We start from the raw sequence: 24,342 nt of genomic DNA, 5'->3' as shown, positions 1-24,342 counted from the left end.
GGCACATCCCACCGGGAGGAGGCCTCGGGGAAGACCCAGGACACGCTGGAGGGACTATGTCTCTCGGCTGGCCTGGGAACGCCTTGAGATTCCTGGAGGAGCTGGAAGAAGTGGCTGGGGGGAAGGAAGTCTGGGCCTCCCTTCTGAAGCTGCAGCCCCCGCGACCCGACCCCGGATAAGCGGAAGAAAATGAATGGATGGATGGATGGATGGATGGATGGATGGATGGATGGATGGATGGATTAAACTATCTCTGCCTTTTTAGTGTTTTTCCACTTGACTTTCCATAGGACTTTGACTAGGAACCTCAAAAGCCTTCATTTGGTTTTAGGCATTAAAATCATTGTTCTGTTGCATAACCAGTTTGCTGAAAAACCATCAAAATATATGGTAGAGAACAGAATTATTTAATCCTGAGTTATGGTGGGTTTACAGGTTAGTTCAAGTAACTATTTCTATAACTAAAGTGTTTGCAGCCATCTTTTCACCCTGTAGTACAGTTTTTGGAGGAAAGGACCCACTTTAGTTAAATATGCAACAAAAATAATACATTTAGTTTTATATAAACAGTCAAAAACAAAACGTTTGCACTCTAAGTGGGTTTAAAAACTTGATCAATGTTAAATTAAATTATATAAAAGATAATTTGCTTTCGATTAATCGTATGTCTGACAGTGAATTTCTTATTTTAGCTCCCCACAAGCTAAAATAATAACGTTAGCTAAAAATGCTAATAATAACATGTTGACCACTCCACTCAGTTTGTTAGCATTCACTTTCACAAGTTGAAATCACTCAAAAAATGCAAATGCTAACATTAGGATGTTGACTAATGTTAACTTTGTACATGTCAATGGTATTAAAACTGTTGTTTTTAAGCTAAAATTAAGTAGAATGCTAATGTTAGCATTAGTGCTATCACACTGGGAGCGACCACTTTTAGGAGCTTTATCCTCAGAGTCCAGATTGAACACATAAATGTGTTTTAATCTCTCCGGATTAGGAGAGATTTTTGTTCTGGTTTCATCTTCGAACGACGCAGTAGATGTTAAAAAACTGGCAGAGCAAAAATAAAAAGCTTGATCCAGTTGTTAAAATGCTTTAGTCATTTGTGGGGGGAAAAAATTGCTTAATAATCCATTAAATTTATTATTAAAAGGGGTTACATAAATTATAAATAAAATAAAACTGCAAGATTTTTATATTTATTTTTACCAGCTTGTGTTTGGCACCATCATTGTTGCTAGGCAACTGGACTTATGCTGGGCTTGGCATCAACTAAGCACTTTGCCACTGTCAAATGAATGATGTTAGCTTACTGCTAGCATACATCTAGTCTACTAGCAGCAGTTTATAAGTTAAATTTGGCAAAAATGCTAATGGTAGCTAAAACGCTAATGGTTTATGCAACTTTTCAAGATGCTATTGCTAATGAGACGCCATCATTTCCCAATCCTAGAAAGAATCAGGCGCCGCTGTGATTATATTAGCCAATTGAAGGATGGTGTAGCAGTGACCACTTTGAGTTGTTTAAATGCCACCAAATTGGTCTTTTTTCCCCCTCAGTTTTAGTCTCTATCCTCCCAGCTGAACTCTGAGGCAAGCAGTGAATCTTCACGTTGAACCTTGGCTCCATGGCATTAAGTGGTATTGCGTCGATCAATACGTCAAGCCCTATTGACATCAAAGGCATTAGGTTGCCTCCCCATTAGATAAGTGCTTTGCATTCTGCCCCCCCAGCGCAGCAGCAGCGCCGCTCGGCTCGGCTCCATGCTTTCAGTTCAGGTGACAGCCAGCAGTATAATCGGTCCGGTTTATCGATCATAGTGGGGATTCTCTGCAGATTATCTACTTGGGGGGAATCCAGGGTGAACTTGAAAGCAGAACTGAGTCGTTGTTGTTGTTATTGTTGTTGTTTTGATTTAAAGACGAATGTATTTTCTACTCTTCCTCATTCTTGGTGGTTTTATGTTACACACAGAGATATTTTTAGAGATGACCACTCACTGAATACTGAGGCTGTGGATTTTCTTGTTGTATCTTGATAATCAAAAATCTTTAAGACACACAGCTGGAGTCCTGAAGGAAATCTGGAAACTGATCGAAAAACAATTTTCAATTTGCATTTAGCCTCTGAATTTCACCGTCTTGATTTTGTTTAAATTGCATAATAAAATAGAGGCATCTTACACTTTGTGGCCATTTGGTTCGTTTTCTGTTTGTTTGTTTTTGCAGCTGATCTTTTTAAAACTGGCCTGATGAATGGCACAGATAATCCAGAATTCAGAAAGCATTGAAAGAGTGCAGCAGGAGCCAAAGATTTAAATTAAAAATTATTTTCATTCAATATAGACTGTTCTATCTGGCTGGAAATGAGCAGAGGGTGTCTCAAAATGAAATAAAAGTAAGACAAAATTTTAAAATGTTTAATTCACGTGTGTTTCTTCGTGTTTTTAAGAATGGGTTGTTGAAAATTATGTATATTATTCTGAAAAGTATTTCTTAAAATCATATTGCAGCTTTTATTTTATAATTGTTTTGTCTTATTTGGGGGGGGGAATGCAGATTTGCGTTTTCTTGCTGCGTGAATGCAGCCTCAGTCAGATATGTATTAAATCAGGACTTTGACTGGACCGTTCAAAACATTCAGAAGAAAGCTTTAATCTGAAAATTATTCAGGTGTATGAATAATTTGGGTCATCTTTATCTGTTTTGATGACAAGTTTTTGCTACTTTTGGAAGTCGACATGTCTTATTAAGCAAACATCTTCTATTATTGCTCTAAAATTTAAACTTGGTTTCACATTTCACTGAGTTCTGGTTCTGTTTTCTTACTGTTTCACACACACTAACATCTACATCTGTTCTTGTAACGTTATTGAGTGATTGTGTTTATTTTGAGTTTTCCCTAAATATGGATTTCATGGAGACGTCAGAAAAACCGTGATGTTTTAATCTCACCTTTTGTCTTTTTTCCAATATTAAATCTTATGAACGCGGTGACATCAGAGCAGGTGTTGGGCTGAAATCATTGGTCCTGAGTTGTGGGTTGGTTCTCCAAACAGAAGAGAATTGCAGGAGAGTTGAAGTTGTTTCTGCTGATCGATGGCCGCTCCTCCTCCTCCTCCTCCTCCTCCTCCTCCTCCTCTTCCTCTCTCATACGCTCTTTGTGCCGGGAGCAGCCACTGTGATGATGATTAATAAAAAATGTCTCATGAAAATTACATTATCTCAGGATTCATAATTAATATCAAAATATGACTACACAGCCTAAGTTTGTATTCGTTCCTACATGTGTAGATGTTTTTGTGATCTTCCTCTTTGCGCTGTCATTTGATGTTATTGCATCGTCTGAAGGTCTTTGTGCTTCACCTCTAACCTTTTATCTCTTTAATTATTCTCTGCATAAAAATATGTTTCCTACAGACTTTAATTATCATGTCTGAGATTTTGATTAAAACCACAAGAGGCAAGAAATAATCAGGAATCTTTAATAAAATGAGCTGGATGGTGAAGCCCTGGTTCAGAACGATGACATCGACTTTAAAACATCAGTTTTGTGATTTCTTTATAATATTTACGTACTTTGGAATGAAAGCTGATCAGTTTTTATAAAAAGTAACTTTATTTTTTACAAGTAATTCGTAAATTACTTACTTTAAAGTATAAAGAAGCATGAAAAGGAGCAAAGATTAGGGGAAATTTTTCTGTCATAATTCGAGAGCACACACATTTTCAGTCTGAAACCAACATTTAATGTCTTTTGTTCCCAAAACTTTAATACTTTTGCTTAAATTTTAAGTTTGAAAGCAGGACTTCATGTCTTTCTTCTCAAAACTTGTAAATGCTTGTGCTCAAAACTCCAAACCTCTAAGCCTCTGCTTGGTTGCAAATCATTTTCTGCTCTCGCTTGGAACACAAAAGTACCGTTGCCTGGCAACCTGTCAGCCAATAGGATGAAAGGGTGGTACTGGGTGCGCTTGTTTCCTTCTAGTGGGTGTGCCTGCGTGGCACATACACTAGAAAATAAAAAATACTTGGTAAGATTTTGTGTTTTTGCTTATATAGGCTTTACAGAATTTGAACCACAAAGAAGATTTTTCATCTAAAATGCAAAATGTAAATTTTTTGTACAGGTTTTACTACTCTGAGTGGTAAAAATCTGTGTACTCCATTTAATGATTAGTTGATTACTATATGACAACGAATGTGATTATTCGTTTCAGTCCTAATTGAGTAATCTGAAGGACAGACACGGCCAGCAGACTCCCAGCTCTTCCTGGTTGGGCTTCTTGCACGCCGCTGTCAGTCTCACACTTCCTGTGCACCTCGACTCGGGCTTTCTGCCAACAGCAGCTTCCCTACAGGAGACAAACACCCATCGCCGAGGTTCTCCGTGTCTACTCAGCGCCGGGTCCTGCTGGGTCAGCAGATTGTAGCACCCAGACAGAAAAAGGAAGGTTGTCGTTTTCCCATTACACAACGATAAAATAAAGAATCTGGCTTTCCGCCGAGGCTTTGGATGCATTTGGCTGCGGTCTTTAGCGCAGCATCCAGAGGAACCTGAGAGTGCTTGATGGCGCCAGCATGCTGCGCTGTAAAGATGCTGGTTTCCTCCCGGGTTTCGCTCACCGCCATCTAACTGTTGTTTTCTTTTCCTGAAGCGCCTCTTGACCGTGAAACGTTGCAGCTTGCAAAAACGTTCAGCGATGCTCCGTTGATTGCTGTAATTTTCACATCAGAGTCTCAGACGGAGGTTCTTAAGGTCTTTGGTGTTCGCCGCAGATGTTCCTGCGTAGAAGTCGCGTCTCGTGGTTCTGTGAGAGAAATGGTGACGCTTTGGCTGGAGTTTATATTTAATATTTGACAGGAAAAACAGTCCATTAGAAACTGCACCGATTTTTTTCTCTTGTACTTTTAAAGGTGACTTATAATGCTTCCTTGAACAGGTTGCGATATATTCATTAAAGTTTTTGCCCCAAATCATTCTTAGACAATGAGACTTCAGTTGGCTCAGTTCTGGCTATTTTGAGCTGTTTTAGGGCGTCTTGTCACTTTAAATCCAAATGAACTGGCCACGCCCTCCAGCGCAACATTTACACTCGCCCATAAAAATGGCTGCAAACCTATGCGCAATTACATAACCATAAAACTTTGAAAAGCAGAAGTGGAGCCTCCTGCACAACAAGCAAGTTGTTTCTGGATAAGTCAACAGCAAAACGGAGCGTACAGTGGGTGATCAAGCATCTTGGAATTCATCTTGGGTTGCTAGGTAACGGGCTGGGCTACGCTGGGGTTGCTAGGTAACGGTGGAGTGCCTGTTGAGTTGTGATGTTACATTCCGGAGGTTTTTGAAACGGTTCATTTAACAGACACTAAAAAACATTAAGTTATTGCCAAAAAACAGCTGGGTGGTTGTTTTTTTTAAAAGCACTTAGACTGTATTGAGAAAGAGTTGAGGCAGAAGTGGAACCAACAAGAACAAAGCACTTGTATAACCCAGCAGCCATTGTACAGGCCATACAGTGGTAAAACCAGCTGAGCAGACCTGCTGGAGTTCAGCTGGGGTTGCTAGGTAACAGACCACGCCTACCGCTGATTTGTGACATCACATTCGGGAAGCTTTTGAAACTGCTTATTTTCCAGACGCCAAAAAAAACAAAAAAACATTTAACTTATTGCCAAAAAACATTTACTTTTTTAATTAATCTAATTATTTTAAGAACTTTGGCTGCTTTTAGAACCAGTAGAGACTCAAATGGAAGTTCCAAAATGTGAGTTTTGTTCAATAGGTCCCATTTAAGATGTCGTGAACCTATTTATGTCCTGCGGTACGAACTTCTCCCCCTTCACCGTTCGGCAGAGGCGGTTTACTCTGCGCTGCCTGTATAATAGGTCTTGCATTGCTTCCTACATACTTCTTCCTCCCAGCGTGTGTGGGCGCCAGGCTGCCTCAGAAAGGGATCGCTACAGGAAAACACTACATCCACAGCAATTATCCTCTTAGCATGCAGCGATGTCTCCTCCTCAATCTGAAGAGCGGCTCCTTTCAGCCGGACCGGCCTTGAAGAACCAGGGTTCCCTTTTGTTTTGCTTCACATTTAGTCGCTGACTCATCCTTTGTGGAAGCGCCGCCATCATGGATCAATGGTTAGAAAGAAAAATAAACTTAATGTGATCGGTTGCTCAATAGATTTCTCCTGATGGCAACATTTTCTGACTTTTCAAAAAGTCATGCTCGGCGTCACATCTGCGTGGCGTGTGAGAGGCGGAGCGCTTCATAGTGACGACAGATTCAGGTTTAGTTTTGTTTAAGTCATAAGACAGCCGGGTCTCCATGGCAACAGAAACTCAGCATTAAGAATGAGAGAAATTGACCTTTTACTGATTTAGTAGATTATGGATGGATGGATGGATGGATGGATGGATGGATGGATGGATGGATGGATGGATTTTCCAGGTTAATCAATAAATCTCTTGTGTCTCAGTTTGATAAATAAATTGATAAATTGATTATTTGAAGACGGAATGAACTGAAGCTTTAAATCTCGTCTGTAAACAGTTTTGACATTTTCTTTTCCCCGTTTTTGTTTCTTTTCAGATTAAATCATTAAATATTACTTGAAGGCAAATAAAGAGTTCAGGCTCAAAATTCTTCCTGCTAAACTTGGAAGGAGTTGATTAAAGTGGAGTGTAAATATTGAACTGGTTTTTCTGAAAGTCGGCGCTGCTAAATGCTCAGAGACGCTTTCATCGCGTCTCTGAGTCAGAGGGAAAAAAATGAATCCTTTAAAAAAGGAAACTGCTGAGTGTGTGAACCCGGCTCGCTGTATTTACATTTTCTCACACTTCTCTTAATCCCTTTTCTAATGCCACACAAAACGCTGCGTTCATGGTACTGTCTCACAGAGTCAGAACGAGGGGGAAATCAGAGCCGGGCCTTATGGAGGGATTAGCTGCGCACAGAAGTCTGAAATAGGAGAATCCACACCGGATTATCCTGATTTCCAGACAACACAGAAACATCACAGCAACCGGAAGCTCTACCGACAGGCTACCGGTCTGCTCAGAGCAACCGAGCGTGCTGGTTTTTGTCTTTTCCCTCTTGATTGCTTCCTGAAAAAGAGCTTAAAATCCTGTTGAAATTCCATCGTGACGCCGCTGGAGTTGCCGTCCGCCCTGCTGTGGCCACATCTGCCCGGACCACGGCTGCACTGGCAGACTTGCACCCGGGGATCAAATCTCAATCAGGAGCCTGGGATGCCAGGAGGGGGCCGGCGAGTGGAAGCACATCATCTGTGCAGCGCGGCTGATTTCTCTGACTTTCGTCAGCGCATGAGATCACAAGCTTTCCACGCATCGAGAGACGGGGAAAATGTTCACACACACCTCTTCAGATCGTATATGTTTGATAAGAGCGAGACTGGAAACCACTTTGGCAGTATGCCCAAGGTCAGCTGTGGAACATCTTACTTTCATAGAGCAACTCCTGCAGACTAGCGGCAGCAATTAGCAATACCATGCAAACTACTTCTTAGTCCGACACTCTGAAGAATGTTTGCAAATGGAGAAATGCTGTTGTGATGAGCAGGAGCTTCTTAAAGAGACAGAAGCCCAATTTCAAGGCACCAAATTGCAAAGTCAAATTTATTTAAAGTTGTTTGTTATACACATCATTTTTATACCAACTGAAGGTGACATAGTTACTTGATTGTGCTATAAAATGGCACTATGTGCCTGAAAAATACACAAGTTCTATAGCCACCCAAGCTTTAATGCTGCTTCAGTATTTCTACTTTACATTTTTAGTTTGACGTTGCTTGTTCTGTTAAAATGTCAATTATCATGTTGCAACCAAACCTCATTTTGTAATTGCTCAGTGTTTCCTGACTCTGCTTCTGTCTCTGTTTCCCGACAGTGAACTTTGACCACTTCCAGATTTTGCGGGCGATCGGAAAAGGGAGCTTCGGAAAGGTAATGCAGGTTTTTTAACGCTTCACCTTTTACCCGCCACGTTCATTTTCTCTGTTCCTGGATAGTAAATCACGTTGTGGTGCCTAAAAGAGTCATTTTTCTGTTTCAATGTGATTATTTCCTTTAAGTCAATTTGAAGAGAGTAAAATGTGCTTTTCCGTCTCACTCTGCCGGCTTCTGGGAGTTCTGACCCAGCGTCTCAGTTTAATTACCGAGCAGCGCTGCGCTGTGGCCGCGTTTGTCTGGCTGGAGGGAGAAACGTGGAGTTTCTCCGGTGTTCGTGGGCATTCTCACTCCCAGCAGCGGCCACAGGTGTTCGTGTCGTCATCGGTGGACTTTGTGGATTAAAAAATGACATTTTTGATCAACATTAGTTTCTAGCTGTGTGTGTGTTGGAGACTTTAATGTGTTTTCATCAGCACACAATTGGACTCTGGAGGCCTGAGTAGTTTATTCTAATTTTAAATCCCAAACATCTCAGCTAATATTTGTTCATTATTCATTTGTTGTGATATTCTCGTTCTCTTCTGAAAACATGTCCCCTGGATATGATGAACGCATTAACATGTGAATTTATGTAAATTTATACTTATTGCTTTGTTCCCTGCAAGCTGTTTTCACCTCCTTCGCTATACAGACGGGAATCTTCAGCAAAACAGGATGAAGAATATGTGGAAATATGAAAATATATTACTGAACCCATTGGTGACCTGTCCAGGGAGATCCTTACAACCCTGCAAGGATAGGCGGGATGTTTTCTAAACTGCTGCCCAGAGTAGTGAATATAAATATTATTTAGTGGCGTAATGAAGTCAGTAACTAAATCAGCAAAGAAGTTTTTCACAGTGGAGAACCAAGGAGCTTCAGCACACAACAGATTAAAAGTTTAAAGTTTTCAGCTTTTAACCTCCATCTGCCAGAGAATAAAGAGACTTTTTCTCCAAATGAAAGACCCAGAGTTGAAGATTTGTGAGAAAAAAACCTGAAATTTTGTGGTTAATCCAAAACTTTCTTGAAAAATGTGGAAGTTTCAAAGTTAAAAATTTTAGATTTTTGAAGCTCTAAAGTTTCCATTTTTTTCTAGAAGATTTCTGAGATTAATTAAAACATTTATGAGTTTTTTAATGGGAATTTACTCCCATTTTGTTTCTATTTACAATAGCCCTAATAAGTGATTCTCAATTCAAATTTTGTGCTGAAATCCTTTTTTTTCTACGATGATGCTAGTAATTAAGTGCGATCGCAATCAGACTTCTGTGTGAACGGTTTACGACCAAAATGGACTGAAATACATGCAGTGCACTGTTTGCAGAAGTAGCAATGGATGGAGCCGTTTATGGATTGATTTTAAAGTTTATGGGAGCCGACGGCATCGGCACAAAATCCTGACAACACGAAGGAATCTAATAAAAAGAAAGCACCAATAATAGCAACGGCCTTTTGGTGTAGAATTATGGTGCATTTCTCACAACATAACTGTAAAATTCAGAGTTTGAAAACTTCTTCATATTATATATAAAATGTAGCTCCACATATGGAAGTGGCAAAAGTCAGATTTTGAGGGGTTGAAAAGATCAGAATTGGAACTAAGTGGCATGATTGGAAAACCGTCTCTTGTATTTACTCAGGTTACTCGTGATATCAGGTTACTTACTATATTATTTATTTCAACTGAAACATTTACAAAACAAGATAAATCCATAAGGAACCAAACAGCCTTAATGTCGGTCACACCAGTGCAACTGGGGGAAAAAACGTTGCACTCCAGAGACTTTTAGTCACATTTGAGAGCAAATTAGTTGCACTCTGGTTCCCTGTAATATTCATGCAATGAATCCAATTAACTGCAGCAGAAAGCTTCCTGATCTGCAGGAAGATAATGGTAAAAATCTGTCAGTTTAAGGCATTTGGTGGAAAGTTTTCAGTCCGCTCACAGAGACCTCCAGATGAGGTTCGCCCTTGCTGGAGGTGATCTCATTTGATGTGTCGCGGCCTCACGCTGTGCTCCTGCTGCGTTTGGGAACCTAACAGCATAACTCTTTAGTTTCCCACGAAACGCATTTAAGGAAGAGGAGATGCAGTTTGAAATAAATTTGATTTTTGAGGCAAACAATGATGTGAAAAGTCATTATGTTTCCAGACGAGTATTAATCCTGCAAAGCTGTTACTTTTGCATCATGAAGAACAGATTTAGTTTCTGTTACACGCTACTTTGTGTGGTAAAAAAAGACCTTATGTAGTGCAAGGAAACACAATCTGTGGTCCATAGCTTGTGTAGGTGCTCCAAGAAAAAAAAAAGAGAGAGAAGATCTTAAAGGTTTGAGTCGTAGTAGCTGTTGTTTGATGTTTGTGTTTGCTTGTGAAGGAGTGAAAATGAGTGCTGTGGGACTCGTTCTTGCATAGCAGGGAGTCGTGAGCCGCAGGAGGGGGAATGCCGAGAACGATGCAGAGGAACCTTCTTCTTCTTCCAAGAGGCGTTTACAAACTCTGTGAACCGTTTACCACTTCATTCTCAAATCCATGACGCTTCAGCTTCTTCTGCAGAAAAATGTATTTTTTATAACACATCAATGTTCAGATTGGTAACAGTCAATTCATGTAACTATAAGAGTTTGTTAATCTGGGCTTGATGAGATATTTGGTGTGCTTCTGCAGCCTGCATTGAATTTCAAGGACTAGACAGCAACCGCGTATAATATTGAATATTAGTGCTGCAACTATTATTCTGATAATTATTGGATTAAAGAAACTTGGTACATTCTGCTGATTTTTCATTTAACAAATTAAACCTTTTTTATACAATGTCAGAAACACATTAATTCATTATTCATTAAAATAAATAGCAAAGAAACTGAAAAAAACATGTTGACTAATATGTAAAAATAAACTTTCAAATGGATCAGAAATTGCAATATTTAATATTATTATATGTTTATTATAACTTAACATAAATATATTATTTAATTTAGAATTTATGTATTTATTTAATCTATAATAAATGAAAAACATTTAATAAATATAGTATATATGACCAGATATTATAGATGTAATATATATTTATATAATAGAAATAATATATTTATTTTAAACAAATTATTTTAAATATGCTATCTGAAGTAATTTTGAATAAAAATTATTAATTTAAAATAAATCAATAAAATAATAATTTTTTAAGAAAAATATTTATAGATTTATTATAAACAAATGCATGTTTAAAGTAAATATTTATTTATATAATATAAACATATTTACATAAAATATAAAGTAAAATACATAATAAATCATGTCACTCAGAGCACAAAACATAGAAATAGACTGAATAGATCTAAATTTATGGACTGGGAATATTGTCATCGATACCCGATCTAGAGTTTTCTTCAATATTGATGCCGATATCAGTATCGGTGCATCTCTAGTGTGAATACACCCTGCATAGCTACCTGCCTGCGTCGCCAAAGGAATACATCGTCCTGGAAACTGAGGTGCGCCGGTGTTATCGTGTGAATTCCTGCCGTCTCCTCCATCTTTCTCCCGCTGATGTTCTGAAGCATCTGTACTCTGGCAGAAGGAGTGAGGAGGGATGTGATTCATTCCTCAGCGTAGCTCATTTGTAACAGCTCACAAAGCTCCACACACGTTCTCAGAGTTGATATAATTGCCTGCTTCCCCTTCACACCCCCCCGCCCCCCACCTCTTCTCCCATGAGTATCACCCTTTGCCCCCCACCAACCCGCGCCCGTCCAGAAACCGCCGTGTCGACCGCGGGGCTCATTAAAACCTGTGCTACCGGAGCTGGAGGGCGACAGTCATCGGATCTGACAGCAGTTTAGTGACAGCTCCCCAACGCCAGCAGTCAGGTCAACATCGAAACGCAGAGAGAGAGAGGATGGAGACAGACACGGAAGGTCAGGAGTAGCGAAAGAACTCAGCTGGTGGCTTCCACGTCTTCATTTCCTGTGCCACGCAGACACTTCACTACAAATAATAACCCCTTGTTAGGCGCCCGTGTGATGGAGGTGGAGAGACAGACAGACAGACAGACGGAGACAGAAACAGGCGCTGGCAGTGAGTGGGAGCAGAAGAGAGACGAAGGGGGGAAAAGGACAGCGAGAGGAAACTGTGACGAGCTCATATGGGAGAAATGCAGCAGGAAAGGTCAGGAGATGATGAAGCCTTTTTTTAGCATTTGCTCTCTTTAGTCGCCCCACTCCGTGTCCAAGGCAGATATTGCTCACAAAAACGTCGTCCGTCTTCTTTAGCTGCCAGTGCGAAGACGGGAATTTGTTTTGCAGAATGCAGTTTTCCACCATAGCCTTCAGCTACCTTTTAACCTAGAAATTCGGCGCCTCCATCCCCTTTGTGCCTCTTTAGGTTTCACTGGAGCTCTGTTGCTAAGCTGCACAGGATTCAGGGACCATATGGATAAAATCGCTCCAGGAACCCGAGATCTGCATCTTTACTTATTTAGCAGTTTGTTTTTAACTACGTCACTATTTCTTTGCATGGTAAAAAGAAAAAAAAGTACAACTTTTACTTCTGTTCCAAGTTGTAAAATTATTAAAATCTTAACGATAGATGTGGCTGGGATCTGTTATGACTTGGACAAATAATGCCGTAGCTCACTTCAGAGGGCGTTTGTTGTGCTCATGTTCTGGTGAAAAACTCTGAGCAGATTAAAAACAGCAATACCTTCACTGTGACCTCTTGGGAGTCAAAACTTAGACTGACTCCCTGTGTGACATACAGTCACAGGCTCCGCCCACAGGAAAACAAACAAGAAAAATAAATAAAAACTAAACAATTACTTCCAACTCAAGTAAACTCTTATCAAAGTATACACAATAAAATAATCATAGCATAAACCCGGGTCCAAAAACACAATACTCACTTTAATAGAGAACACGCGATACGTCCCGATGACATCATCACGTCATCACGTGACTCCCTCCCGGCGCGCTTTAATCCGGAAATAGCTTTGTTTGAAAATCTGAACCGGGAAAATGTTTGACACTGAAAATTACAAAGTAGGACGATACGACAACTGAGGCAGGAACGCCGCGTGTTCACCCACGACGAAACGCGCCAGTCTGAACCGAAACCAAAGCGTAAGTTATCGGATCATATCCGTATTTTTGTGTGGTCGCGTGCTAGCATGTCGACACGGACTTTACTGTGAGATGACGTCACACCTCGTAACGGTTCCTCCCGTCATAACAGAAAAAAAAATGCAACTGATTACAAAGTTTTACTATGTTATTGCTAGGGTGGAGCTTATAACGATATGCATTTCATATCAGTAGATAAAGCTAATTATTAGTGAAATGATCGTCAGCTTATTTAGCAGTTGGATACCGACTCAAAAAGCCAATTTTTACTCAAAAACAACACACTCAGAGCAGTAGTTAATCCGAAACTGTACAAAAAATAAATATATGTTCTGCATTTAAGTTGATAAACCTTCTTTCTCTGTAATATATGTTCTTCCCTGAACTCCTCAAAGGCATAGTTTAGTTTCAGCCAGTTCAAATTCCTTAAACAATCTGTAGAAGGGACCTTTTCCGATCCAGTTACTGATAAATAATTGAAAAAAATTAAATAAAATTACCTACATTGTGATGATGTTAGGCCAAGCAGAAATGACTGAGCTTTTTGCATGTTGATGGTAGAAGTTTTTTTTTTTTTTTGCTGCAAATGATCAAATGTACGCTAAAAGCAGCGTTTGGTCCTCAAGGCACACTGACCTGCATGTTTTAGATGCTTCCCTGCTTCAACACAACCCATTCAGTTGATTGCAATTCAGCAAAACCCTGCTAATCAGCCAACAATTGAAATAATGTGTGCTGAAGCAGGGGAACGTCTAAAACATGCAGGTCAGTGAGCCTTGAGGACCAGGGTTGGGAAACGCTGGCTAAAAGGAACGCCGTGTTATTGGGTTTTCAGCAACAAAATGTTTTTTATTTTAATTTTACAAATGAACTTATTTATTTGTGAAATATTGTATGAAAAAAGTGGTAAAATGATAAATCTGCAGTATGTGTCAATTTTCAACAGAATAATCAATAGTATCCACATAATTTGTAATGGAGACGCAACTAGGAAGTAAAATTAATTTTAAGTTTGATCATTTTGCTAAAGATTGGAAAACAAACCCAGATCAACACTTACAGAACCATGTAGGTTTAGATTTTTATTATAAACACCCTCATGTAAAATAAGCATTTTGTATTGACATGTGTCTTTGACCAATATTTAAATTAGTATGTCTTTAAAAATAGCAAATCAGTCCTAAGGTTCCTAATGTTCACGGAGGGCGTACTTTCTTTTTTTTGTGACTGTATTTGGTGAGAATACCGTAGTTTTACATCCATAAATCAATTCTTATTACAGAGAATGATCCTTCTAAGAGGAAAATAAAACTTTATACTAGTTCACAAAACTATTGTGAAATCTAAATCCTTCATTTTGCCGTCAAAGTTTGGTAAAGTATGTTGTAGATGTAGGAAAAACTATAATTAGATATTCGGAGAGTGTTGTAATAAGAGGTTAAATCTTTTTGTTTCCATTAACATTCCAACCATTTTCCCCTGAGAGACTCCTTCAAGTATCAGGACTTATAAAAAAAAATTAAATAAAATATCTGCTTGTCCACGCCAGTTTTGTTCCACCTCCACATTTTCCATATCTGTGGCGCCGCGTGGAGAATTAATTGCAAAGTTGTGACTACATTTTCTCCCCCTTCAGGATAAAATTACATATTCTGCTTTTTTAAAATCTGATTTGGTTCTGGGATAAAAAAAGGTTATTATGCTTTAAAAGTTCAGATAAGAATTGAGTCGACTAAACGTCCTTTCATGATCAGTGCTTCTGCCCCAGGCTGGACTTTGGGGAGGATGAGAAACCTTCAGAGGTTCGTATCTTCACGGCCTTTGAAGGTTTTGAAAATATGACATTTTTTAAGTACGAGTCCCTTTTTGTCAAGCAGCGATCAAAAGAAGAGATTATTATTGACTGTTGGCTTATTAAAGAGCCTTGGAGTTTATTTATTTCACTTTTATCTCAACAGTACAAAAATGTCCAAGTTTTTTGTGCACAATACATTAGCTGTTTTAAAAAAAAATAAATTTAACCTTTATTAAACCAGGTAGATCAGATGGGAACTAATTATTTAGTAATCAATTAATTGATTATTCAGATGATTAATCGATTAAGCAGATAAAAATTGGCATCATTATTATTAATAATTAACCATAAAACTAGAAATAGATTCAATTCCTTTTTTAAAAATAAGGAAATAAACATTTTATTGCCTAAAATGCAATAACATTACATTCATCCATTTGTAACATCGGTGCAGTGTGGATGTCCATTTGTTTATTTTTTCATTACAGATTAATAATTTAGTTTCAGAAGATTATTAAAAGACTTAATCTACTATTAGTTTTAATAATAGTATTTTTTAAACAGGTGAATGTAAAACTGCCACTTCTGATTTAGGTGGAATCTTCAAAATGTAAATATTTTTTGTATATTTCTGGTGTAATTACTGCTCTGAATATGGTGCTGTTTCAACAATTAGCTGTTTTTCGAGTCTGTGTACTCCAGTTAACATTTAATCAATTAGTAAGTAAGTAAGTAAAGCTTTATTTCTATAACACCTTTCAAGATAATCTCACAAAGTTCAACAAACAAAATAACAAATACACAAACCAAATTTATGCAAAAGCAGATTCATTTTGCAACCAGTTACTAAATTAGTTGACGATTATTTCAGTAATCAGTTAATGACGATTAATCTGATTAATTGGTTCAACCATGAGAATTTATTCTTATTATTGAGCAAAGAGAAATTGGACTGATGCCATTTTATAGCTTAATCATGTAACTATGTTAACTATGTGTCATAAAAATACTACATATATTAAGTATAACTTTAAATGAATTTACTTCCTAATTTAAAACCTTGAAATTGGGACACTGTCTCTTTAAGAAGCTCCTGCTTTTGCTGAGACTCCGCCTTCAGGAAATCATCACATCATGGCTCCTTTATTATTCCTCTAACGTTTTTACCAGCGTTACACTGAGTAGTGGGTCATATGACGAGCTCAGCAGCAGCGTAGTTCCATCAGGTGTTTGCTGATTGCTTCTGGCTAGTCTGAAGGAGCTGAATGGGTAGAGGGTTGCTCTGTGAGCTGGGAGCTTGGAAACTGATGCTCTGAGGAGGAGTTCATCTTCGAAGGAGGAGCTAGGTCCGCCCAGATGTTTTTCAAAGTTGAATGGTTGACATTGAGATTATATTATTTCTCAAACATGTATGAAAAAAATCAAGGCTGGTGAGAGGATAACATAACATGATGTAAAGGAAAAAACATAGATTTTACACGATACTGCCCCTTTAATGCGTAGGTGACAAACATCCTGCTCTAAAATCAGAGGTTTTTAATTACAAATGGAAAAAAATATATACATGTTATGATTGTGCAAAGCCAAGAGGACATTACTAATGTGTGAATATTTATGTTCATAATATCTTTAATTCTTTGGTCAAAAAATTCATAGTCCAGTCGAAAGGTTGGTGGCAGTAGCTGCATTTCCGGTGACTGCAAAATTGATCAAATTGGAATTATGAAAATAAATTTGCTTAAAGCCACAGTGTGCCTGTAAAACACATAATCCTGCCCTGTAGGAGTTGGTGAAAAGCTGCTAGCTTTGTGGCCGGTCCCACCTGGATGTGTGAGAAAGAGAAAACCTCAGAGGAACTGAGCTGCAAGCTGTCAGAACCGACTGCTGAACTGTTCACATCGCTGTCGTTAACAAGTCGCGGCTCAGTGGCTGGATGTCACTCGCTACCACTCTCACTTTTATTCTGTCCTTTCGTAGAAGCTGGCAACGCAATGTACGGTTTCTGTGAGGTTATGACACCATTAGTTTTCTGAAAGCTACATATTTTCATCTGGAGAATCGGAAAGATGTTGGTGTCTTCTGATGAATATGTATGAGTCGTTTCATCGCTAATGAAATACTCAGCTACACCTCCGACACTTTCAGCACATCTGAACTGAACATACAGGAGACGAGCCTTCAGTTCTGCTTTGTGCATCTTTATTTTTGCTGAAAGTCTGAAAACCACGCAATCTTCTTAATGCTCTCCATCTCTATAATTATTATTATTATCAAAGAGTGGCTTCAAAGCCCTTCTTTCATTATTTTATTAGTAATTGCGAGAACAGATCCCAGACATAATTTCTTAATTAATTCAACTGAGAGCATATATTTCTCCAGTTTGTTTTTCTAAAGCTAAGATTTATTTAAGGATTGGCTTTAACATGCTGTATTTACACTAAAATCCCAGTAGCTTAAAACTTTAAAGAAATCAGGTTTGGTTACTTTTTTTTGGTTCCTGTGGATTCAAAGATTTATCACAATATGTTGTGGTAAATGTTAAAAGCGACAATACGAACTATTTATTAATACTTTTTTAGGTAACTGTACGGCTGTGACAGAAGTTATAGCCTCATAAACATGTTTTTTTTTTGGTGGAATTGAATTTGGTTTATTTTGCAAAACTGAAATAGAAACACTTATTTTTTTGCATCATACGAGTCTCATGATCAACAACAGGATGTTGCTACTGGCGAAAACTACAAAGAAGACGATGACAGGATGTAGTTGGTGGATCGTGTGTTTAAATAATTTATCACAAACTTGTTCACAGACGTGGGCAGAGTCTCCAAAAATTAACTGTAAAGTAAGAGTGGCACTACTTGAACATATTTTTACTTAAATAAAATTTAAAATAACCATCCAAGAAATTACTCAAGAGTAAAAAGTATATTTTGGTACGACTCAAGTACAGAGTAACTTATCAAATTATCAATCATTTAATATTAAAAGTTACATCATCAGATGGACCAAAATATAAAGTCAAGAGGAAATTTTGGTATTTTAATGACAAAAATGACAATAATTCATATAAATAACAATATCAGGTAAAAGAACACGTTCCTTTTGATAAAAAAACTTATGAAACTTTAACAAAAAACTGCAGGTGTGTGTCTGTGTCTGGTGAATTTATAGTTAAAACATGTTTGTTTTTCATTCAGTGGGTAGAAAATCCAGAAATTTTACTCAAGTAAGAGAAGAAATACTTCATAATAAAAATACTCACGGAAAAGTAAAAAGTAAAAATGCTCCTAAAGGTACATTTTTACAAAAAGAAACTATGCAAGTGAATGTAAAAACTAGTTATTAAACAACTCTGCTTATTCACGTGTCATTTTAATTGCATTTCATATTTAATGGAAACACCATAATTGCAAAATTATGTTTTTTCGACAAAGTTTTGCCCACGTTTGTAACAGAATTGAAGCTTGAGATAACGGCCTTTTGTACAGTATTGGGAGATGAGACAGAAACTTTCTCGTCTAGTTTTGAAACCTGCAGTGAAAATACCTGGAGAGTACTGAACGCAGAACAGCATTGTGGGTAATTGCAGTTTTAGGGCTGATCCAGCTGTGTTTTAATGACCTCAGCGCTCCTGTTGACCGCAGGGCAAACTTAATCTGACATGAAGTGTTGCTAAGCAGCCATAATAACGTGTGAGTGTGTGAGGCAGGCCCTGATGCGTTTCTGGTGCTGGTGTCAACATATATTATTAGGTTAATTGTTCTCAAAATGATGCACACAGTTCTATTTGGTAAAAGTCCCATTTTCCCCCATTTCAGTCTCAGAAGCCCAATCTGTGGCTGCACTGATTCATGGCGATGCCTGCAGTAGTAGTGAATCCTGGAGTCGAGCAAATGGATTGCTGAGCTCAGTAAACACTTACATTTCCAGTGGGCTGACAGCAGCCGCTGCAGACCAGAAGACATCCAGAGGAATGAACCAAATGAAAGTGGAAATTATTCCTTCTTCTCCCAGGATGACATGTTTATCAGACCCTGAAATTGCGTTTGCTTCACTTGCCTCTCTCAAAGCACTGTTTCCAAAATGCAGCTTTTGGCAAGAAGGCTGTGTGTGTGTGTTTGTGTGTGTTGTGTGTGTTTTCATTCTATTCTGTAGTTATGCACCAATCAGCCATAAAATTATGACCACTGACAGGTGCAGGGAGTAACATTGCATATCTTGTTACAACACAATGTGCGGCTGGGGAAACCTGCATCCTGGCAGTCAAATGGGCATTAGTTTGACACTTGCTGCCATCCTGAACGTTTTCACCGACCACATGGCAGCAGGAGCTTAGAAATGGCAGCATAGACGCTAAACTGATGTGGCTGTGTTGACACCCGAAGAAATCAAACCCAATTTACCCAAAGAGCTACAGCTGAGTTCAGGAGTTACTGTATGTTTGGCTACTGGGCGTCCCTTCATGGCAGTAGAGTCCAAAGTCAAGACAAAATTACACCTGGGCCAACAAAATATACTAACGGTATGTTTTTTTCCAACAATAAACTCAAATTTTCATATTTGTGCACCCCTACAATTACTTTTCTGTAGTTTAGAAAATTAACCCGACACGATAATAGCTCACTTTTTAAGTTAACCTGGAGAAAATATAAACAAAAATCAGAAATTATTTTCAATTTAACAATAAAGAGGCAGGTTTTATTAGATTTATTCATCTTCAGTCCATGTGAACGCTCACCTTCCTCAGCCATTTATCTCCATGTTAGCGACAGGATTTGGCTCCTTCGTTCGTCACACACAGAAACTCATCCACCAGCTACATACCGCCACGATGCTCTCCAACACCCATTTGTTGAGATCAAGATGATATAAAATGTATTTTCTGGTTCGTCCGTAAAGCTACATTTACGTTAATCATTAACCTCACGCTGTTTTCATTCTGTCTGCTCACCTGTCTAAATACACCCGCTGCGCTCTTCACCGCCACCAGGCAGCAGCTCCGGGAGGAGAAAAGCTGCCGTACTCCAGGCATCGCATCAGTCATTTTAAGGATGCTTATTGATCGTTCAAAAAATGATAAGAACCCGGACATTATCATCAGTTAATAAAATCCCCCCAAACTGAACTTGCTTTTAACTCTTAGGCAGAAGTGAGAGCTCTGTGTGACATAATCACCTAGCCGGAATACGATGCGCTAAATAATAAAACATTTTTTAACAAAGCTTCGAGGTAGGAGCATTTTTCTTGAGGAATTCTAATAATCGAGGTACCAAATTTACTATAAGGCGAATCGGATTATAAGGCGCACCTTCAATGAATGGCCTATTTTAAAACTTTTTTCATATAAAAGGCGCACCGCATTATAAAGTGCATAGAATAGATGCTTCAGTTTGAGTTGCCGATTTGTCCGTACTCTATTATTACACATCCACATTGGTAAAGAAATGGTCCCCAGTACTTTATATACTAGGCTGCCCCAGTCATTGTTTCACTCACGGTGTTGGTGTTGCGACATTGTGCCCAACTGCATTCTGGGTAACACAGACCAACCGACACGCTGCCGCCGCAGTCTCTGTCTCTCTTCCCCCTCCCCTCCCCCTCCTGGCTTTAAATGTATTATCAAACTTTATGAACAAACCAGCGTTCTGACAACTATCCCAGCATGCACCGCGCATTTCTTCTTCTACGGGGAAAATGAAGTTGGCGGCTGCTTACCGTAGCTGCTAGACCTGTTGTGGCTCAATATTGGTCCATATACAAGGCGCACCGGATTATAAGGCGCACTGTCGTCTTTTGAGGAAATTGAAGGTTTTTAGGTGCGCTTTATAGTGCGGAAAATACGGTACTCGAATCATTTGAGGAATCATTTCAGCCCTATTTAAAGCAGCTTAAGACAAAATGATACATGGAGATTTATGTGAATGCACTGCTGCTCATGGAAACACCGGGATTATCTCTTTGTCATGAGTCAGATGAGATAAAACACTGGCTCCAGAAAAGAAAAAAAAACTCAACTAAGGCATCTTTGTTTGGATGCATGCAGTATTGAGCCAAAGTATTTCACAGGAGGACATTTTAGAGACATTTCAACCACTAATTCCAAGTAACTTACTAAAAGTGAGTGCTGGATGAAAACTGATTTGAGTCAACTTACTATTTTCAATTAAATACCATTTTGCATTTACAGTGTTCTTCTCAGATCACAGCAATCTCTGCAGGAGGAAAACCCACCAATCTTTAGTTCAAGAAACGTAAATAAATCTCTGTGGTTGTGGAAAATCCCACATCCGACAGCCAGGGCAGAACAGGAGGTACAGGAAAATTAAGTTTTGATGCAGAAACGTTTCGACTCCCATTGTCAAAACGTCACTAGCTATAGGTTTTCCAGAGCCAACAGCTTATTCAGTCACTACATTGGGAAGAACAGTTCAACCTTATGGAAAGGTAGAATAACTGTATTTTTTATGAAGTGCAGGTGAAAGATCCAAGCTCCCCTGCCTCCATCCCTGCAGGCAGTTGTCTTCTGCCTGTCCATGCTGCTGCTCAGAGGTGTTTGGCCCACTTGGCAGTTACCTGGCCTAAAAAAACATCTCTAAATCTGCAGCTTCCTGAATGAATAGATTTTAAAAAACAACCTTTTTACTCCTCCTCGCTGTCTTGACGTCTCGGGAGCTTTAGACCCCCTGACAACAATTGATAGGGCGGCTATCTATAGCAGAGAACGGTGAGGGGAGAGGCAATGTGGCGGACTGGAGAAGTAAACAACATGACTGGGATTAGGCAGTGATTTACCACTTAAAACCCACTTTTTTTTGCACAAACCAAGTGATATATTTAGCTAATGAGCGTTTCAATAAGTGCATGTGTTTAAAGAGCATGCAACACTGAGATAACCAGCAGGAGATTCGGGTTCGCTGCAGGCAGAGAGAGGGAAGGAGTTACACAGATATTAAAGACTTGGTTTGGTCAAAGAGGTTTAAATTTTTTACTTCAGGCTTTAGATGCACTGAAAGCTGAGAGGAAAACCATCCATACTGTGTGTTTTCCCATTTTGTGCACTGAGACACAAAATCTTACTCTCCCATATTATGGGTTAAATATCTTGCTCCACTGGCAGATTATTTCACTTATAACCAGCATTTTTTAGCCATATTAAGCAATTATTGATTTAAAATAACCTCCTGTTTATTCCAGAAAAGTTACTTGTAAGTTAGTTTTGTCTCATTTAAAGTATGCCAAGATATTTGCACTTGAAAGTAGTCCTAAAGCACTTGTTTCTGCAGTGTCATTTCAGTAAAAAAGCTTCAACATATTTTATTATAGTACAAATGTGCAAACTACACTGTAAAACATTTGAAGGTGGTTTATCTTTAAAAAGAAAGCTCCACCTGCTGCCTTGAAAATGCAAATAAAGTCAAAAGTGTGGTTTTAACTCAGAAGTTAAAGTTCCTGAAGTTCATTTAAGAAGAGAGAAGTCGTCTAAACATTGTTTTTTAAGTTTATTGATCTTGTATTGTGAGTTTTAAGTTAGTGCTGCAATTTAAACCAAATAATTATTTCACAGTATACAGGAAAAAAAAACCCTCACCTTGTTAAAGAGCCACATTTCTATATTATTTTACTCACAATATCAAGTTGAAATAATGATTTATTTTACTTCAGAATAATTTAAAATATTCTTTCAAACTGCATGAACAAAATTTCTGATCTGATAATGAATTTTATTAAACATCACAATAAATTCTGCTCGGAAACATTTAAAGAGAACAGGACATCCATCCATCCATTTTCTTGCACCCTTGTCCCTCAGTGGGGTCGGGAGGGTTGCTGGTGCCTCTCCAGCTAACGTTCCGGGCGAGAGGCGGGGTCACCCTGGACAGGTCGCCAGTCTGTCGCAGGGCAACACAGAGACACACAACCATGCACACACACACCAAGGGGCAATTTAGACAGACCAATTAACCTGACAGTCATGTTTTTGGACTGTGGGAGGAAACCAGAGTACCCGGAGAAAACCCACCATGCACAGGGAGAACATGCAAACTCCATGCAGAAAGACCGGGGCTGGGAATTGAACCCAGAACCTTCTTGCTGCAAGGCAACAGCTCTACCAACTGCGCCACTGTGCAGCTAACAGGACATAAAAATAAACATTTTCCTTTAACACACAAGAGTCAGATCAATGTAACGCACTTCCATCTCAGGATACAAAAACATGCTGCTAAGCATTCTGGGAAACAGTTCCCACTCCTGTCTTTTTTCTTCTTTCAGTTTTTTAAATACTTGCATAAGTTCATCTTTCATTAACTCACACATTTGAGTTCAAAATCTAAAACTTGCTAAATTTATTTGAGTTAAAGACACAATTAATGGAAACAGTCATTTTTTTTGTCTTTGAATTGTTTATTTAAAAGAATCTCATTCCATTGTCATTTAACATCTGCAGTTATTAAACATACACAAAAACCCTCTAAGTTAATTGTTGCATCATAAAGGTGTGCAATGCTTAATATTTTGGTATCGATCCGATACCAAGTAAATACAGGGCCAATACCTGATATACTTATACAGATACCTTTTTTACTCTTATGTGATTATTTTTTGTTTTTCTTTCAAATTATTTTGTTCAAACCTAGAACAGAATTTGGTCAAAGTTTATAGATGTCTACAAAATACTTTATATAAACATGACAACCAGTAGGAAAACAAAAACTCATTTGAGAGAAAATCTAAATTAAATATTTTTGAGGTAGAGTTGAGAATTGGCAACACAAAAATATCTGAAATCCGCTACTGATACCGACTTGGAATCAGAATTATTGATATTCTGGATTGATCCGCCCACCTCTATTGCACTATAAACTAAACTTAAACTTTTCCTCGTGCCACATTTTTGTGTTTCTGCTTTAGTTTTGGTTGCAGCTGCAGCCTCAAGCGAACCTGCATCCATTAGTCTTCAATGGCGTTTGCATCTCTTTGTATTTTGGATGACCTGCTTTATAAACCCAGTACAAAATGATAGCAGAAGGTGCAGGCGCCCCATAGTCGTCCATGCAGCCATCCAGGGTTTGCATGTTTTCCGCCCGTCTCTCTGTCAATTTCCTGTCAAAATTATCTAAATAAAGGCACAAAAACCTTTTTTTCTTTTTTTAAAGATGCAGGAAAATATATAAAAAAGAATCTGTTCAAATGCCCTGCCTTTAAAAACAACAATAAAAGTAAGAAATGAGAATCAGCATCTGTGCAGCTGGGAGTAGCAGTCATAAAAAATACAAGCGTGAGACGAGCTTTCATTTTGGTTGATGCTCCATTTAAGAAAAGAACAACATAAAAATACAATATGCAGTGACAAAAACACACCCAACCCAGTGCTGCCGTCTCATATGACAGTAATATATTGATATACCACAATCCTACGTTATTGGATGCCATAAATCAGGTTTTAAATCCTCAAAGCCCTCCAGG

The 24,342-nt window shown here is 38.6% G+C and overlaps 1 protein-coding gene and 1 long non-coding RNA gene across 3 annotated transcripts in view; one reads left to right on the top strand and one right to left on the bottom strand.

Moving 5' to 3' along the window:
- The window catches only part of stk32c (serine/threonine kinase 32C), a 102,366-nt gene that overhangs the window by 23,699 nt on the left and 54,325 nt on the right, over positions 1-24,342 (top strand). The window contains exon 2 of one of the 2 annotated variants that reach the window (XM_008430412.3): positions 7,919-7,974. In XM_008430412.3, coding sequence (XP_008428634.1) covers positions 7,919-7,974 — 56 coding nt within the window. Of the gene's footprint in view, positions 1-7,918; positions 7,975-12,905; positions 13,080-24,342 lie in introns of those variants that run through there. The other variant, XM_008430413.3, reaches the window with a different exon arrangement.
- LOC103477345 (uncharacterized) lies at positions 9,616-13,938 on the bottom strand. The gene is made up of 3 exons (XR_535629.3): positions 13,584-13,938; positions 11,415-11,532; positions 9,616-10,512 (listed from the first exon to the last, which is right to left on the bottom strand). It is a non-coding gene; the product is annotated as an uncharacterized LOC103477345 (long non-coding RNA).

The sequence above is a fragment of the Poecilia reticulata genome, chromosome 15 (assembly GCF_904066995.2).
Source record: "Poecilia reticulata chromosome 15, P_reticulata-male-v2, whole genome shotgun sequence".
Classification (NCBI taxonomy): Eukaryota; Metazoa; Chordata; class Actinopteri; order Cyprinodontiformes; family Poeciliidae; genus Poecilia; species Poecilia reticulata.
The sequence above is the reverse complement of the archived record's forward strand: the minus strand, read 5'-3'. Positions and strand labels throughout refer to the sequence as shown.